Consider the following 16,975-nt stretch of genomic DNA (forward strand, 5'->3'; position numbering starts at 1 on the left):
GTCCTGGGCAGACATGCTGCTTGAAAGCTGCGGGAAGAAGGTGGTACTGAAAAAAGAAGAAACAAATTCAAGAATTTTCCTGACTAATGTGCACCACACTGGTGCAGGACCTGGCTGGCTGGGGAGCACCGCAGTGGCTTTCTGACTAGGTTATTTGCTGTGAGGGGCTCAGAGTAATGCAATAGAAAGTGCATGCCTCAACTTCATAGCACTTACAGAGCTTGAGGTGCATTTCACTTACCTCTCCACTAACACATACTGTACAGAACTGGATGGGGCTGAGCTACACTTGGCTTGCAGCTAGTGACTCATCCACATCACTCACTCACTCAAATAACAGGCAAGATGGCACTTTTTGAGCATCATCCCTTCTAGATGTAGGCTTATAGGTATCTGAGATGCGAGTCTGTCTGCCAATGCTGCCTTAGATCAGCTTCAGCAGGGAAAAGCTAGCTAGTTCTGAAGTCAACATTGCTGTCCAAGTAGGTCTTGAGTGGAGGTTTGAGGGTGTCTTCAAGTAGAGAGATCTCATCTCCTTTTACTTTGCATCTGTTTCTAGCCTTGTTAACCTGTTTGTAGTGCATATACAGATGGTAGCTAATATACGGAGATCCTCATCATTACTTGAGAGGTGCTTGTAAAAACAAGATATGTACCTTTTCCCTTGCCTTACCAGTGCATGTCTTCTGGTCCTCTTCAAGCCGATAGCCAAAGTTACAGGTACAGACTGGGCCAGAGCTGGTGTGGTGGCAAGTGTGGGAACAGCCACCATTGTTGGCTTCACAGCTGTTCACAATCTCCATTTCTATCCCTGGAAAAGGCATGCTGGTTAGGGTCCTGCAGTGTGTGCTGCACATCTCTACATACTGGCTGGCCAGTGCCTTCCCTCGGTGCTGCGCTCGAGCAGGCACCCGCACAGCAGCTTCCAGCCAAGCTCCTTGCACGGGCATTTTTGTGTGCACAGCCCTGCTGAGGAGAAGAGTGATCTGCAGTGAGGAAAGGATGAAAATAGCTTTGCGCAGAGGCCGCTGCTGGGCTGGGAAGTGATGTATAAAAATAAACCGATGGATCCCAGGCAACGCCCCATGTAGCCTCTTAGGGACAGACTTGTGGAGCAGGCTCTGGACAATGAGATGAACCAGACTGCAGACAAAACTGCTCCCATTCCTGACAAGCTGCAGTATGTGCTGCCAACCAAAAGTTGGCTCAGACTTTGTGAGTACAGAGCTGTTCTGATGCCAGCTAGAAATGGGAGCAGCAGAATACAGCTAACTATGGAAACATCCAGATGCCTACAGCTAGAAACGTTACTGACATGTCAGAAATGGTGGGTGCAAACATCAATAGCAGCCATATATCTTCTTAGCTTGGCAAAGTTTATGTAAACTTCGGTCTAGTTAATTAAGCTTTCTTAAACTAAAAGGAACTTGTACCATGGAGCTTTGACTCAGTCCTGAACCTCAGGAAAACAATTTCTGCCTTCAAGAACATTTTTGAGTTTTTTAGTGTGTTGAGGCCCAAGGAGGATGAAAGGAGGGGAGCTCGATGCTTCCCAATGGATCTGTGCATTCAAAACCAAAAGCTGTGTCATGGTGGAAAACTATCTTCCATATTTCACAACATGAATATAGTCCCTCTGCCTTTCCTTTTCTTATTAATGCAAGAACCACCAGGGTTTTGCATAAAAGAAATGTGCTAGAAGGAGCAGGGAGAAACACTTTTCATACAAGAAGCCTATTTGATTCCGTAGCTGGCACCAAAGTAGAGGTACTGGCCGTGGTTATGGCAATGAGTCACAACAACCGGAGGAGCCATGTCAGAACGTGAGTGGGGCTTGTGCTTCCACTGTCCCTGCTGTCAAAAGTGACCCTCCAGGGCTGGCATCTCTTACCAGGGGCTTACCTGGAAAACCAAGGCTTGAGCAGCAATAAAACTAAGCTTTTTGTCACCTGTGGGCCAGTAGCTGAAGCCACAAAGCGTAGTCTTCCCTGCTGCGTAGTCACAGTGCTAGGTGAGGAGGTAGCTAAGATTTATTAGGCATAGACCTGGCTTCCTAATCCAGTCCTCTGTAAGCCTTGCTGGCTATTGTGCATCTTCACCCCAACAGCTGGAGGTGAATGTGCAGCTGCACATGAAACTGAGCTATGGGATATTTTTGTACAGAATATGCAGTGTGAGATAAACCATCTTCCTAGGAAGAAAGGTGTGTACATGCTCAGGCTCTTAAATACATGTCATCAGTCTAGTTCCTCACATTGCTCTCAGTTTGATGCCTTTCAAGACAGCCTTTTTATGATCTGCAAAGCCTTACCCTCGTACCCTTGGCAGGCTCCCGGTGAGAGCTGCACAGGTGGAGCATCATGGCTTCCAGTAACACCAGCTGCCAGCACTGGGGCTGCCACAGTGGCTTTCATCCATAAGGGGGCTGCTGGTGCTAAATGCTGATAGCTCTGCTTTGGACTGTCCCCGCTGATGTGTATTAGCTGAACAGAGATGTATGGACAATCTGGCTCATTCTTGCCTAATAGCGTTTACTTGTTGTCTCGATGCGATCACTTCACTAGCTCAATTCCTTCGGTTACACATCTGCAGCTGACTGAACTCATCCAACGAAGTCCCCAAGAGCAGAACTTGGCCTCCAAACACATTGCCTGAACCAGCAAAACTAGCTTCATGTTAACTTTAAAGATCAGACAAAGTTTTTTATCTTGGTGGGAGAGTAAACAGCCCCAAACCTGCTTGTGAAATTCTTCAAAAAAGATTGCTGTAGCTCAGCCCCACCAATTCACAGAGGATAGTGCAGGAACAGTTGCCTGCAGAAGCAAACCTGCCTCCGTCCCTGCCTGAGATGGGGGTCTGCATGCAGTACTCACGATAGCATTGCTTGCCGTCTGCCCCCAGCTCGTAGCCCGGGTGACAGGTACACTTAAAGGAGCCGCGAGTGTTGAGGCACTGGTGTGCGCACATGGCTAGTCCAGTCAGACATTCGTTCACGTCTGCAAGAGATGAGAGATCAATAAGCAAGGCAGGTTGAGCCATAAACTTTCTTTCAAAGGGACAATTGTTACTATCTCCAAGTTTTTCACTGGTTTCTTGCACCCTGAATCCTTCACTGGGGTCCAGACCACCAAAGCAACAGAGTTAAGGGTTGAGAATTACTGTACAGCTTCCTAGGAAATTGGATCACATGGAACTCGAGTGCTGTTCCAGACAACTCGAGCGGGGCTCTTGGACAGACGTACGCTGAGCACTTTCAAGCCGCCCCTCTGGAAGCCTTGTGCATCACTGTTAAATGCCCAAATGCTGGGAGTTGCTACGATTGAGCACTACTTCACCCCATGAGACAGTTGTTTTCCTCTGAGCGCTTTGCTGTAGGGAGGTTACCTTCACAGGCCTTGTTGTCAGGCGCCAGCCGGTAGCCAGGGTGGCACTCGCAGCGGGCTGTTCCACGGTGGTTGTGGCACCGGTGCATGCAGCCCCCATTCCTATCGGTGCAGGGGTTCCTCACTGCAGGTCAAAGCAGAAGAGGCAGGCTTATTTCGTACTAATCCTAGCTCTTATTGGCATTATACTTAGGGGGAAACAGAGCATCAGGCAGTTACGCCTAGCAAAAATGTCTGCCACCTGTGAAAGATCATTTTCCACCAGACAGAAAATCTCTGCTACTGCTTGCTGCTCCATCCGGGCAGGAGGATTTACACGGTGTGCAATCCTGCAAAAGGCAGGCACTAATCTGAGTAAAACCTTTCCCGCAGAAGCTTGGCATGGGCATGGCCCTCTGCAGGGCTGACAGAGCAAGCAGCAGGCAAATTTGTTTCAAGTGCTCCCATCAAGAGGCTTGCCGATCTCCGACCTGCTCCAGGACCTGGACAGGTGCTACCAAACCCTACCGACTGCTGCATTCGTAATACCCCAGGTGTTCCTTTTCCCTTAGCAACTTCACAGCTAAGGACTTCCCTCCCCCTACTTCTTGAATAAGGAGATTAAACTTCTGCTTTATATCCCCTTCAGCTTCTCTCCCTCCTGCAGCCGGGAGCAGGTCAGCCAGAAAGCTGTCTGCAAGCAGAGGGAGAAGATCCCATCCCGCTGCAGCACACTGCCGTTCCTTCGCTTTCTCAGAAGTGTGTGCCTTCATACAATTTCATTTTTGTTGGCTACACTCCTTCAGCTCTTCCTTGCCTTTCCGAATAAGCTGCAGAATATGTCCATGACAATATAACAGGCAGAGTTTGGAGAAGAGCTCCCCGGTCTGATCTATTTGACGCCCCTATTCCCCCAACCCTCCGCTGCCCCTGGATAAAAGCCCAAAGCGAGCTCTGCCTCCCCGGCTTCCTGCGCGTGCTCGAGGGGACTCACGGGCGCAGCGCTTGCCGTCCTCCCGCAGCTGGTAATTGTGCCGGCACTGGCACCGGTGCTGCGCCAGCGTCACCTGCACGCAGTCGTGTTCACAGCCGCCGTTGTTCAGGGCACATGTGTTCAGAGCTACAAGGCAAAGGGACAGAACGTTTGTCACAAAAATAACGGCACCTGGACGAGCCTCTTGCACAGGACCTGGGCAAATCACACACACTCACACAGAGCACTGCTGATGGGAATTGAAAATTGGGGCATACTCAACCTGTGCTAAAGCAAGCAGTTCACAGCAAACTTCATAAGCGAGAAGTGTGCTAAATGTGAGCTGTTGCTACAAATCTGTTCGTGTGCAGCACACGAGAGAGCCTGCCCGCCGCTGTGCCAGCCAGGTACCTTGGCAGACCCCCCTTGAGATGGAGGCCTTTTCCTTTACAGCCCAACAGTGCCAGGTAGCAGCTTAAAATTGCTCTTTTCTACGTAAGAGTTGCCAGCAGCTCTCCTGAGGGGCAAGGCCAGGACGTGGGGGTCCAGGCTAGGTCCTCTGCAGTGCTACACGGGCGGGCCGCTGACCGCTGGCATGCTTCCTAACGAGCACCAGCCGCTGCGAAGGGTGCCCGTGCCAGCAGGCAGGCTTCTCGTGCTGCGGTATTGCTGAAATTCTCATCATTTTGTTCAAAGACAGCCACTGCAGGTGCAATGCCAGAGTTAGTTCAGCTTCATTACTGCTCAGGGTTGCACTCGGGCATATTCAGGTTTCCCTGTAACAAAATGATATGGAAAACTAAGTTTCTGGCTCCATGCTGTGCAAAAGACACCGACTGCACAGGGCAAGGCCCAGCAGGTACCATCAGTTCTTCTGGGAACATCTAAAAAAGCGTTTTCAGATGCATCCTGCATGTCTGTACTTCCATTGGGTGTAACAACCCCCAGCTCAGGGCTTTGACAGGAGATTTCTATGTGAAGGTTAGGATGGATGTGCCCGTCCGCGCCGCCAGTAACTGCCGCCGTAACCAGCGGAGTCGCTGAGCCGGAGTGCGTGGAGATACGCTGGCAGGAGCTGTGGTTTGTTGTGCAGGCGGGACTGGGAATGGAGATCCCTGACTGCTGTTCCTGGCCGTGCCACAGCGTTTCTGTGTGGCCTTGCGCAAGACGCTTCCCTGCCCAAAGGATTTCAAACAGTCGGAAAACAGGTTTTGCCTAGGCTACAGCAGAAAACAGATCTTATGACCGAACATGTGGACTATCTTCTCTTTACAAGCTTGCTATCATTATTCAGCCTTAAAACAGCCTTCTCCTCCCCCCTCTCTGTTCTCATAATCTGGGACTTCTCTGCAGGACAAGCAACAAAAGCGTGGTGTTTAACTGGAGCTGTGTGCACTGCGCAACCAGCAAGCAGGCAGAGCTTGCCTGCCTATGTTTACTAGGCTGCAGCTCTCCAGGACCACTGACCTTCTTGCATCCAGGAGAAATTTGAGCTAGAGAACAAAGCAGAGAAGGACTTTCTGGAGAGGGATTCACAGACTCTGGTAGATAAGCCATCCTGGGGTAACTACATGCCTCCAAAGTGATGAAAGTCATCTCTCAGACCACTGCGTGTCTCCTGAGTTAGCCTACCTACTCCTTAATCGGTGAGCATCTCAAGCAGAGACTGCTCCAAAGAGGTGCCCCTTAGGGGAACTGGGAAATTGGCCTTTAAAGTCTGTTCTTAGGAGACACGAATGTGCGTGAAACACAACACGCTGCGCACCAAAGCTGCGTGGGTGCGACATGGCTAAAGCCCGGCCACGGTCTGGGACGGGAACCCATAAGCAGAATGGTACGATGAGCTGGGGTCTCACGTGTTTCTGACCTATTTTTCAAGCTCCAGAATAAACTAACGTGCTGACTCTGAGGAATCTTATGAGAGTGCTAAAAATCTCTCTAATGAAAAGCATCTCACCACAAACTAACACTTCAGGTAATCACAGTGCCCCCAACAGCCTCCAGAGTTTTGCTAAGCAGGTGAGTCTGGAAAGCATATGCTGGTAAAAGTCTCTGCTTTTAACGAGGCCTCGGAATCCCAAGGAAAGCCGGGTCTGCTGAACACCCGCACCCAGATGAGCGGGCAGGCTGCAGGCAGCTCGCCTGCACTGGCTGGCAGCGGGTACCGATGCCTTGCAATAGGTGGGCATGCAACCCCCAAAGAGCATTGTCTATAGACAAAGCACTGAAAGTCATTTGATTAAGCCTCTTGTATATTAGTGAAAAACAAATATTTGGCACAGGAGGAAAACAAAATGCAAAACTGTATATGTGGGGTTTCTTTTCTGCAAACAGTTCCCCTGTAAAAAATATGCCTTGACTCAGAGCTGAGGAGCTCTCTCATTTCAAACTTCTAAAAACTCACTTCCCGTTGTATGCCTCTAATTAACTAAACAACATTTAGGGGAATAAAAGTGACTTAATAGGGTCGAAGTATTGCCATACGCAACATATGGCTGGAGCACGAGCTATCCGTTTATGTTAGTTGTGCTGACATCGTTTCCTTCAATCCATTTGGAAGGAAACAACAGAAATACTTGACGTTCCTGAAAAGTTATGGGTCAGAGTTACAGTACTCAAGCTTTAGCAGAGATGGGTGGTCATTTTAAAATAGTCTGATATATTAAAGTGTTTAATTCAAAAGTACCCATAAATAACGTGCTTGTTGGGAGTGGTTTTTTTTTTTAAAAAGTAAAACAATGCTAATGCCTGCCAAAACATTCCTTCATATGTGAAAAGTACTGGGCCAATGTATAACGAGCCAACACATCTTACGTCTAAAATAACCTCCCAGCATGCAGCTATTTGTATGAATTTGCAGTCTAAATAACGCCCTCCTTGCACACCTCAAAAGACAACTTTTCAGAGTGGAAAAAACTAAAGTCCAGGTTCTTCTTTATCATACAAAATTTAAGCAGACAGAAATTCTGTGAGGTTGGATACAGCAGGCTTTCCAAAAGCATTATTTCTACGCACGAGCAGTTCAGCACGTCTCTGGGTTGCACTGAACCGCGTGCTGAGGCACGATACCCCGCGGCAGCCATGTCGTGACGGAGCCATGCGATGGCAAAAACTGCTCCTGAACAGCAGAGGAAACTTCGGGGACTCGGGACGTGGCAACGCTCGGCCACCGTGACACCAGCTGAAGGACACGCGGTCCTGTTCCAGCGAGTCCTCCTTGACCAAGGTGTTTAAGCGCAACCGAGTGCCAGAACTGCTTAAGCAGATCTTACCTCACGCTGTTTGCAGACCACTAAGAGAGCATAAAAGGTGAAGCAGCGAGAGCGCAGGGGTCTTGCAGAGCATTTTCTTTCCTCTTGTGTTTCTTTTAGTATAGCTTATTTGCTAGCAAACGTACTCTTCAAGACTAATAACCCCATCTGAGCCTCCCCGTTCTGCGACTGCACACGATGACGAAGGGGCCGGGGCACGTGGTTGCCTCAGCCACCGCGGGTGTGTTCCAGACCACTACAGGCAATGGGAACCAGAAGTCCTTCTCTGCCAAGAGACTTTTATACATGGGGAAGAAGTGGCTGGCATCGCTGGCTATACGGTGCTCGTAAGCTATACGGCACTGGTGGCACGTGCGGGATGCAAGGAGCAAAGCAATCGCGTCCTGCGGGGCCACCCACGGTGCACTGGCCGGCAGGGCTGCTCATGCAGCACCGCGGTTTTGCTAAGATGCGAACTAATTCAATTTAAGAATCAGGAATAAGATGAAACACGTTAAAATTGGTTTGGGTGTCTTTCCATCAAAGCAAGGGTCTTCTAATTCTGGGTCTCCTTAGCTGGCTTCTTGCAGAGTAACAGCCAGTAGACCTCACTGCTGGCCTTGTTTTAATTACTGCTCTTTTTTTCTGTTTACAGAACCACTCTAAAAATATTTCCATTCCCAGATGCTTATCCTAGCTTATCATTTCTGTGACAACATTGCCAAATCCAGTGTCATCTTGTACATCACACAGATTTTTGTAATTAAAGCTCAGACAGATTTTCCACAGATGATATTTCATCGTCTGCACGAGGGATGTTACTTCCATCCCCTCTGTCTGAAGGGAGTGCAGTGCTGCTGAAAGATGCTAGCTCCTAGATTCTGACCCTCTTTGGCCTGGGAAACAGCTAAAAAGGGATGAAAAGGACATTGTTGCTACTGGTTGCACGTGGGAAGCGCATCTGCAAGCTAGCAGCCTCACACAGGAGTCGATTTAACAACCGAGCTACCCGAGCTCTGCACCCTCCGGCTGACCCCACGAACTGGGAAGAGCTGAACGCAGCCCCTGTGGCCACACCGTGACCTCCTGGAGCCGAGCAGTCCCCTCGCTCGGCCCGGGGCCGTCAGCAACCTCACATCATCGGCGCTCGCCCCCTCTGCGTCCCTCCCCGGTGTCTCCACAGCTCTGCGGCAGAAGCCAGCTCAGCAGCGCTGAAGGCGTGCGTGTCTGCTGCCTCGCGAACCTGGGGCGCAACCCTCGCACCGCAGCACGCTGGTGATAACGCTTCCCTTGGTTTGACTCGGGCTCCTCCACTCTAACTTCTCCTCTTCCCCATCCGTATCAGCTTTCCCTCAGATCCAAGTCATTTGCCATCAGAAGCAGTGAGCTAATGCTTTAAAAGCAGCCGTAACTAAGATCGAGCATGACGTTCCCTTTTGCAGTGTCACACAAAACCATCGATTCTAAGAAACAGCTGAGAAATGCCCCACTGGACAAAGAAAAGGCAAATTTTCTAAAACATGCAAGTTGTCTGTACAATGCATGCAAACCGAAAACCTCTACAAAGCGCACACGGAGGATTACTCCCTGTGCACATAGTTCAAGCCCACAGAAACCTTTACGGCATAGTCCTTCTGTTCACTATATAAATCGCTGCTATATTTGAGATTTCTTCTTTTGAAGTACTCTTAATATAAATAGGGATACATCATGTAATCCCAAACTGATTTATTCTAACCTCAGACAATTTCCAGAAACATGTTGTGTGTTAATACAGACCATCTCTCTGCTCCGCAGGCCAACAAAAGCAATTGGCTCAGATGAAATTCTTTGCCTTGGACTGGATTTCATCCCTCTGCTGAAAGAGTGGAGAAGGACCTGAAGATGTCAGCCTCCTGCCCATGTGGTTCTGATAAAGAAAGAGGTAATTTCAGGACGTCCAATGACTCTTTTTGTTCTGTTTCACTTTCAATAGAAATGTCTGCTCTTTTTCTCCCTCCTTTCTGTATTAAAGTCATCAGTGACTTGCTATATTTGAACAACAAAGGCACAATAAAAGAATCTTGCGCAACTGAGCTGCAAATTACCCAAAGCATCAACAATTGTTCAGTTCCCTTGTGGACTGTGCATAGAGCCAAGCTCTGCTTATGCTGTAAAAGGTACCAACACCCTCAAAGAAAACCGCTTTTAAAGGCAAAATATTTCTTCCAATCCTACAAACCACAAGTGCTAATCTAAACAGCTCTTTATCTGGAACCACAATACACTTCATAAGAAATTGCTTTTAAAGGAGCCTAAGTAACTTCCGAAAACTTTTGCTGATTCTTCCCTGCATTGCGCCTTGCTTTATCATCTGCAGTACTAAGCACAAAGGTGCAAACTACCAAGGGTGTAAAGCCATCAAAAGAAAGCAGCAAAAGATTTTATCTGTTTTCCAATTCTTTGACGTCTTCAGGAATAAAATAGGCTTTGACTTTCCATCGCAAGCTTGGAATAATCGTCCAGCCGGAGGGTGGAAGAGGACCGATCGCCCTGAGCCCAGCCCGCCGGAGCTGAGCTGCTCGCCCGGCCCCTGCGCTCCCGGGGTTAACAGCCACCAGCCTCTGCAGGGGAATTCTGGAGCTCCCCGCTCCAGGCAGCGCTGCTGATTAATTGAAGCCTTTGTGGGTTTTGTGGTGATTGGAAAACATTTAAAGAATTAGACCCATGGTTTTACAGACCTTAACTAGAAACTGCACGGCAATAGTCTCCCTCTGTCTCCAAAATGCTTTCTGCTGCATTGCTGCTCACTGGGGCTGCCAGCAGCTTCCTAAAGCCCACGTCCATGCTTGACCCAGCTCTGCGAGCCGCCCCGCAGCCCGGCGCAGGTCCCCGCAGCGACTTCCCCTGCCTCTAAGGGCAGAGCAGTTCTGGAGCAGAGGGGAATGGATGGGGGAGCCTCGCTGTCTCCAGTTCTCTTTATTCCTGTCTGATCGCTTTTATTTAGTGGCAATTTTTTTCTGTTTTAGTAGCACTGAATCTTACCTGTCCAGTAAAATAGAGGATATCCCAACTTGAAGAGAAACACAGCTTTTCTCAGTTGACCTAATCCCTCAGAACCATGCAGGGAAAAAAACCCCTTGGTTGAAGTCAAGTCAGTGCCTGAAACTTCACAGGAGTGAAGAAACGTGGCTCAGGTCCCTGAGCAAAACCTCCCACCTCTTGCTACCTTCAGCCCGAGAAAGCAGCTGCCCGGCACCGCAACGTCTCCACTCTGCGTCCTTGCGACGGAGGTTACTTGCCCAGACAAACACACCTTCTCTGGCCTGCTCAGCATCACGCTACAGCTCTACCTTTGCCATACACCACAACTGATCTCTGCGTAGATACCAACCAGCACAACAACTATAAAGCAGTTTATTACCGGGTAGAAGCTCAACTATCTAACTGCACCCACAAAGAGAGGCCATCGTGGCTCCTTTCTGCACAGCAGTCACTCAGCCCCCAGGCACCAAGAGCTGCTCCACTCCTGGGGAGACCCTGTTACGGGTCCCCCCAACCCACCCGCGGATTGGATGGGTGCTCATGCTGCTTCCCACCACTCAGTCGTGGTGTTCTACCTTCCTGCTACAGCTGGCCTTAAGATCGGCACTTAGCGAGGGAAAATCCTTTCTTCTTCCCCAGCGGTGCTGGGAAAGCACTCCTGAAACACAAAAATTGAAGTGGGAAGGGAGGGCATGTTGAGTGAGGCATCCTGCCTTTGCTGCTGCTGCCTGCACGCTGCCCGCACCCCGCGATCGCTGCCTGGTAACTCGTCAAGAATGCTGGCTTAATAAAAGTCCTGTGATTTCCAAGATCAAGTTGGAGCAAAGCCTCTGACTTCGCAGTGTAAATATTTACATAGACCAAGCACTAAAGGAAAGAACCATTTGCGTGTACTTGTGAGAACACCACAGAAAGCGAGCACATGCTCGAGGGCCTGGGATTACCGCGAAGTGACCCACGGAAAGCTGCCCGGCCGGACCGCACGCCGCTGCCAGGCTCGCGGGCTCGCCGTCCCAGCGTCAGCGAAGGCAACGGACAGGCAAGCACATGCTGCTGCAACGACCAAACCCAGGGCGAGAGCATCCCCTCGGTGGCCCCAGCTGAGCTGCTTCCCTTGCCTGGGCTCTGTTGCGGGGTGGGCTTGTTCCACGGGCACAAACAGCCTGTACTGACACAAATCACAGTCGTATAAACTCAAACCACATCACACCGAGCCGCTGTGCCTGACTGCTGCCGTGCAGCCAGAACCACTGCTGCCAGCACCAAGAACCGTCATACAGAATCCACAGGGCAGAAATCTGTCCACCGGGAGACAGGCATCAAACGGGGCAGTCGTGGCACGTGGGCGCCCGTGGCACAAGGCACCCTTACGCCTGTGGATGCATAGAGGGCAGCCACAAACACCGGCAGAGGAGTAACCTCTAGGTCTGTGCTCTGTTCCAAGCTTTTACAAGAAAAATAAGTTTACTTCCACCCCTCTGCACAACTGGCTTAATAGGTTAATACAGCACTATTATGAAGGCAGGATATATATATACATATACACACACACATATATGCACATTTCTGTCACAAAAGTGTAAAGAACAAAAGCCACCAGTCCTGAAGCAAGCAAGCCAGATTTTTAGGTCTGGTCTGTTGTTATCTTAGAAACAGCATCGGACAATTATGTAGCGAGAGTTTTTACTCGCCCTGCCTGGTCTGCATCTACTTTCCTGTGTACTTTGTGGGTCGCAGGGGTACAGGCACCGCCGAACTAACAGCAGATCCTGCCAGCTCTGCTCCCCAGAGCTTCCAGAAACGGCCCGAGTTACTCCCGTAGTAGATCAGGTTTCATGAATAGAGACCCCTTAATTTTGGCAGATGAATTCCAACACTGTGCACATTATGGCAAATACTTGCTCAAAAGTTTAATGCAAAGCAGGTTTGCGGTGCTCAGCGCAAGCAGCACGGAGCAGGGAAGCCCTGCCTGCACGGCTCCTGGCAGAAATGCTCTGCACATCGCAGCCGCACGAGCAGGTAAGCCTGAAGAACAAAAGCAAAGGATGGAAATTGCTTTTAAACAAGAGATTCCTCCCTGTAGCGATCCCTTTTGTACTTTCTCTGGAAATTGTTTCACCTTCTGGCACTGACCCTGCTGAGAACTCCAGAGCTGGAATGGCTGGCTCATGTTTTATTCTATGAGGCAGAGGCGGCAGAATCACTCTATACCACAAAAAAGAGAACTACGTGTTATAAGGACAATGATTAGATGACAGACCACGTACACACTTACATGCAAAGAGTAGCAATGCATAGCCACGAACACAAGTTTAGGTGTTCAGTGCTAGAGCAGCGGGCTGGGAATGATTGGCTTTTTTCTTTATTTGCAATCCTTTTGCTTCTGGATTTTCTGGGCAAAATATAGGGCACCCAGTGAACTTGCACCTTAAGCCTACGCCTCGCTGCGCCCGTGAGAGCGTTGCCACGTAGCGGGGCAGCTGCAGAAAGACGTGCAGCTGGTGCTGCTCCGGGCACGGCAGGCACCGCTTCCTTACACGGCTTTTTTGCTGCTCGCATCACCGTTCCCAACTGGAACACACATGCTCACACAGTCGTTTTTAGCAAACTCTGGAACGTGACTATGTTCTGAGCAAAACCAGCAAATGGCCTTTGTAATACCATCGCCCAGGAATTCTTTCCACTTGTATGAAAATATCCCTCAAAAAATGGAAAAATGTGTCAAATAAAGCTGTGACGGAGAAGTGGTTTAATAAAAACAACAGCAGCAGCAGATGCTGGAAGGCAGACTCCAAGCTCCACCCCAGTGTCTCTGAGCCTCTAGTTTGAGGCAGGCAAACAACAATATTTCAAGAAATTGGCCCCGAAGTCAGCTGCAAGCCAGACCTGGCACCTGAACTGTAACGTCTGGATGGGCGCCACCCAAGCGGCCGCATGACCAGCATCCCAGGGAGGAGTGTGTCGAGTATTAAGGCCGCAGTCCCGCACACAGCCATGCTCATTTTCGCTTCTCTGTCACGCCTGGTGCCTGCCGTGCGGGCGAGGGAACAGCTGAGGTGAAACTGAAGTCTGACTTGAACCTTTTCATAATCTAGTTTACGTATTTGTTCTGAAAATGCCATATCTGATACACCCTGTATCAACAGCAGAAGCACCAAAGCACTGGAAGTCACTTCTCCCGAACCCGAATAAACTAAGGAACGGCAAAGAAGTCTAAATTCTACATGGCCACACTGCAGAACAGCAAACGTTAGGGAAGACGACCAGGATCCTGTGAAACGAAGGAGCAGGCAATCCATCACCGCCATCTCAAATTCCCTGCAGAGAGGAGGGATGTGAGTGGGTAAGCCGATGTCAGCGCTCTGTGTACAGTGCCACAGGTACAAAAAGGGCTATGAAGAATTAAAGATTCTCAAGAAATTTAAAACTGGGACTTACCGATGCAGGTCCTGCCATCTGTGTGCAGGCGAAAGCCTGGCTTGCATTCACAATAGTAAGATCCAAGGGTGTTCACACATCTGTGCTGGCAGCCCCCATTGTGGACCTGGCACTCATCAACATCTGCAAAAGAAAAGGGAAGAGGGAAAAAAAATTCAGAGGAGTGGGCATGACGGTACCTGAGGTCAGGATTATTTATCCTCTGTTGATTGACTCCAGATTTGAGGAACAAATGCAGAGGGAACAAGATTGCCATTTCATTATGTTTGATCAGTCAAGCTATTTAAGAAATTTCAGGGAAAAAAAAGTATCTTATTTGTCAATCAGCATAAACCATCTTTCAGGTTGTTCACCTCGCAATGGTCACTTTTCCCATTTGCTCTAAGATTACGGATTTATTGAGATTTTACACTTCCTTTTCTTTATGTGCTGAAAACAGGCTGGGCTAGTCCATTTGCTACTTACATACCTACATGGAAGGTGGAGTGAACACCTAGCATTACAGACCGAAGCGATAAAAAGCAGCGAAGTTCAACGCCTCGGCGCTGCAGCAGCAGATGCTCTCGTCCTGCTGAGTCAGCCCCATCCTGCTGCAGCACAGAAGCTGGCTTCCACCGAGCTCGGCCGCGTGCCGCAGGTGAGAGGTTTCACTGTCGTGCTCGCCTCAGTACTTCGCAAAAAGCATTTAACACATTTCACACCATTTACGCCTGGGACTCACTTGACCTGCCGCTGAAACGCAGCGAAATCTGGGCTATCTGGTGATAAGCTACGCTCAGAATTGCTATGCATCATTGGAGACAAGAAAGAAAACACGTTAATACCCGGAGAAAGTTATTACGATGGACCAACTGTGTGACTAGCAAGGATTTGTTCGTAATTGTACGATACTTAAGAACATGACGAAGTCCAACTGGACCCCCCAAATACAAAAGGCAGACTACAAGCGGCGAGACTCTGACCGCAGCCCCCCAGCCCTCTCCCCCAGCTCCACGACCAGAGCAAGCCCGGGAGAACGGAGGCAGCCGTTCCTGCAACAAGGCAGCCACTTGGCCAATAACACTGCGCACGTCCGTTTCTCTTGGTAAAACTACGGGCCCTCGAACAAAAGACAGTCTCTGGGCCAGAAAAATCTTCTGCCAAGTGCTGAGCAATCTTTCAAGAGCTGAAATGGGAACCAGCCCATGAGTTCTTGGTAAAAAATCCTGTTACGTTTTATTATCAGAGCTTCAAAACCAGGGAGGTAGACAGCAGTGTGTTGTTACACAAAGGGAGATTCATTCCTGTTGCACAGACCTTAAATTGCCTCTAAGCACTGGGAATAACTTCCAGAACTGAGAAGAAATGTAAAAATGTTTGGAGCACCCAGCTACATGGTGCTAACTAAGACGCATATCAGAAGCTTGTCAAAGGCAATTTCAAGTTTCTGAGATGTAAGACTCCTTCATATGGCTGTAATTAGAAATAATAGGGATGTTTGTGGTTATAGCTGTACAGTTCCTTAATTCCTGCCATTTGCGTGTGTGCGTACACGTATGCACATACGCTACCTTTCAGACGGGCAAGGATTGAAGATCTCTAGTCAGATGGGGGAACCGGATCACATCCACACAAACAGCAAAAAAGCCAACCAGCAATTCCTTTTTCATGGAGGGAAAACTTCAGTAGGTTTGCGTCTATTAGTGTTTCTATGCACTTGCGGCATTTTTGTGAAGACGCCTTCAGCACGCACAACTATTTTCTGCTGTTGCACAGCATTGCTGCTATCCGTTACACCTCTCAGGCAAGATTTTGCCAGAAGAGAAGGCTAAATCCCCGAGCAAGCAGAGAACCTGGGACACAGCTTGCACAGGGGCTTGCTAGCCAGACCCTTCCCGGGTGCTGCAATCTGGGCAGCCCAGGCACAGAAACCCCAGCCCAAGGCCTTGACTCTGAAGGGGGGCATCGAGGAGAAAAGCTCTCGAGGCTGCTGAGCATCCGACACGACGCTCTGTCCATCCAGCAGCTTTGTTCCACAGGCAACGCTGCTAAACAATTTCACAGAAGTACACACAGTTCAAAGTAAATGAAGTAACGGGGCCGAGATGACGAGCGACCAAAGCCGTGCACGTGGCTCAGAAACAGCAGGTCTGGGGGCAGTCACGGTGGGGACGCTGGAGAAGGGCATATATCGTCTGAGTTTGTTTAGGGCACTTTAAGTACCACAAAAAGCTGTTACCGCCGGTTAGATAGAAAGCTAAACCATAATTGAGACACTTGATTGAGGACACAGCACTTTGAGATCTGTGCTGTTAAACAGGATTTCAACTTGAATGTGCCACAAGCAAAATGCACATTTTCAGTACTGAGGACTTCATGCTGTGTGTATAAAGCGCCGGACGGTCCTGACTGCACGCGACTTCTTTTTGCATCCTAGATTCTGCCTGCTATCGTGTCACTCGCCTTGGTAAATCTATCAAATCCACCCTATTGATTCACCCGGAGCCTCCCAGTTCTCACTGAAGCTCCCTGGAGCTTTTAAAGCAGTACATGATGGAAAGGTTAAACCCACGGGAGCAGGAGCAGAATTCCTGTGCACCGGGCTCGGCCGGTTGGTAGGATCCCCGTGCACAGGCCTGGCAGCCGGTGACGCTCCCCGACAGCTCGCCTGGTGCTGCACGGTGGGGAAAACTAGAGGGCAGAGCCTGCTGGCACGGCGAAGTGGGTCACGCAGGCAGCGGGACGATACAGAGCCAAGCTGAACAGCGAACCAGCGCCGTTTTGTCAATGACTGTTGCTAATAAGATACAGAAACATTTCCTCAATGAATCACGGCAGGGCGTTGCCCCTGGCTGTGCCTCTGCAAGCCAGCAGTGCAAAAACCTGCGCAAGCCTCACCCTGGCCCAGCGCCTGCGATCCACTCCCCTGCCCGAAGCATCGCCCCGCT

At 49.6% G+C, this 16,975-nt stretch overlaps 1 protein-coding gene across 5 annotated transcripts in view; it reads right to left on the reverse strand.

The window, feature by feature from the left end:
- The window catches only part of MEGF6 (multiple EGF like domains 6), a 109,459-nt gene that overhangs the window by 25,751 nt on the left and 66,733 nt on the right, over positions 1 to 16,975 (reverse strand). For all 5 annotated transcript variants that reach the window (XR_015704288.1, XM_087755324.1, XM_087755323.1 and 2 more), the window contains 5 exons: positions 14,049 to 14,171; positions 4,357 to 4,482; positions 3,385 to 3,507; positions 2,874 to 2,996; positions 674 to 811 (listed from right to left, as the gene is read on the reverse strand). Coding sequence is in view for 4 of the 5 variants with exons in the window: in XM_087755324.1 (XP_087611450.1) it covers positions 674 to 811; positions 2,874 to 2,996; positions 3,385 to 3,507; positions 4,357 to 4,482; positions 14,049 to 14,171 (633 nt within the window). In the remaining variant the exon portion in view is untranslated. The remainder of the gene's footprint in view (positions 1 to 673; positions 812 to 2,873; positions 2,997 to 3,384; positions 3,508 to 4,356; positions 4,483 to 14,048; positions 14,172 to 16,975) is intronic.

This window comes from Nipponia nippon, unplaced genomic scaffold, assembly GCF_047370975.1.
Source record: "Nipponia nippon isolate SJK-2023a ecotype South Korea unplaced genomic scaffold, ASM4737097v1 scaffold_19, whole genome shotgun sequence".
Lineage (NCBI taxonomy): Eukaryota > Metazoa > Chordata > Aves > Pelecaniformes > Threskiornithidae > Nipponia > Nipponia nippon.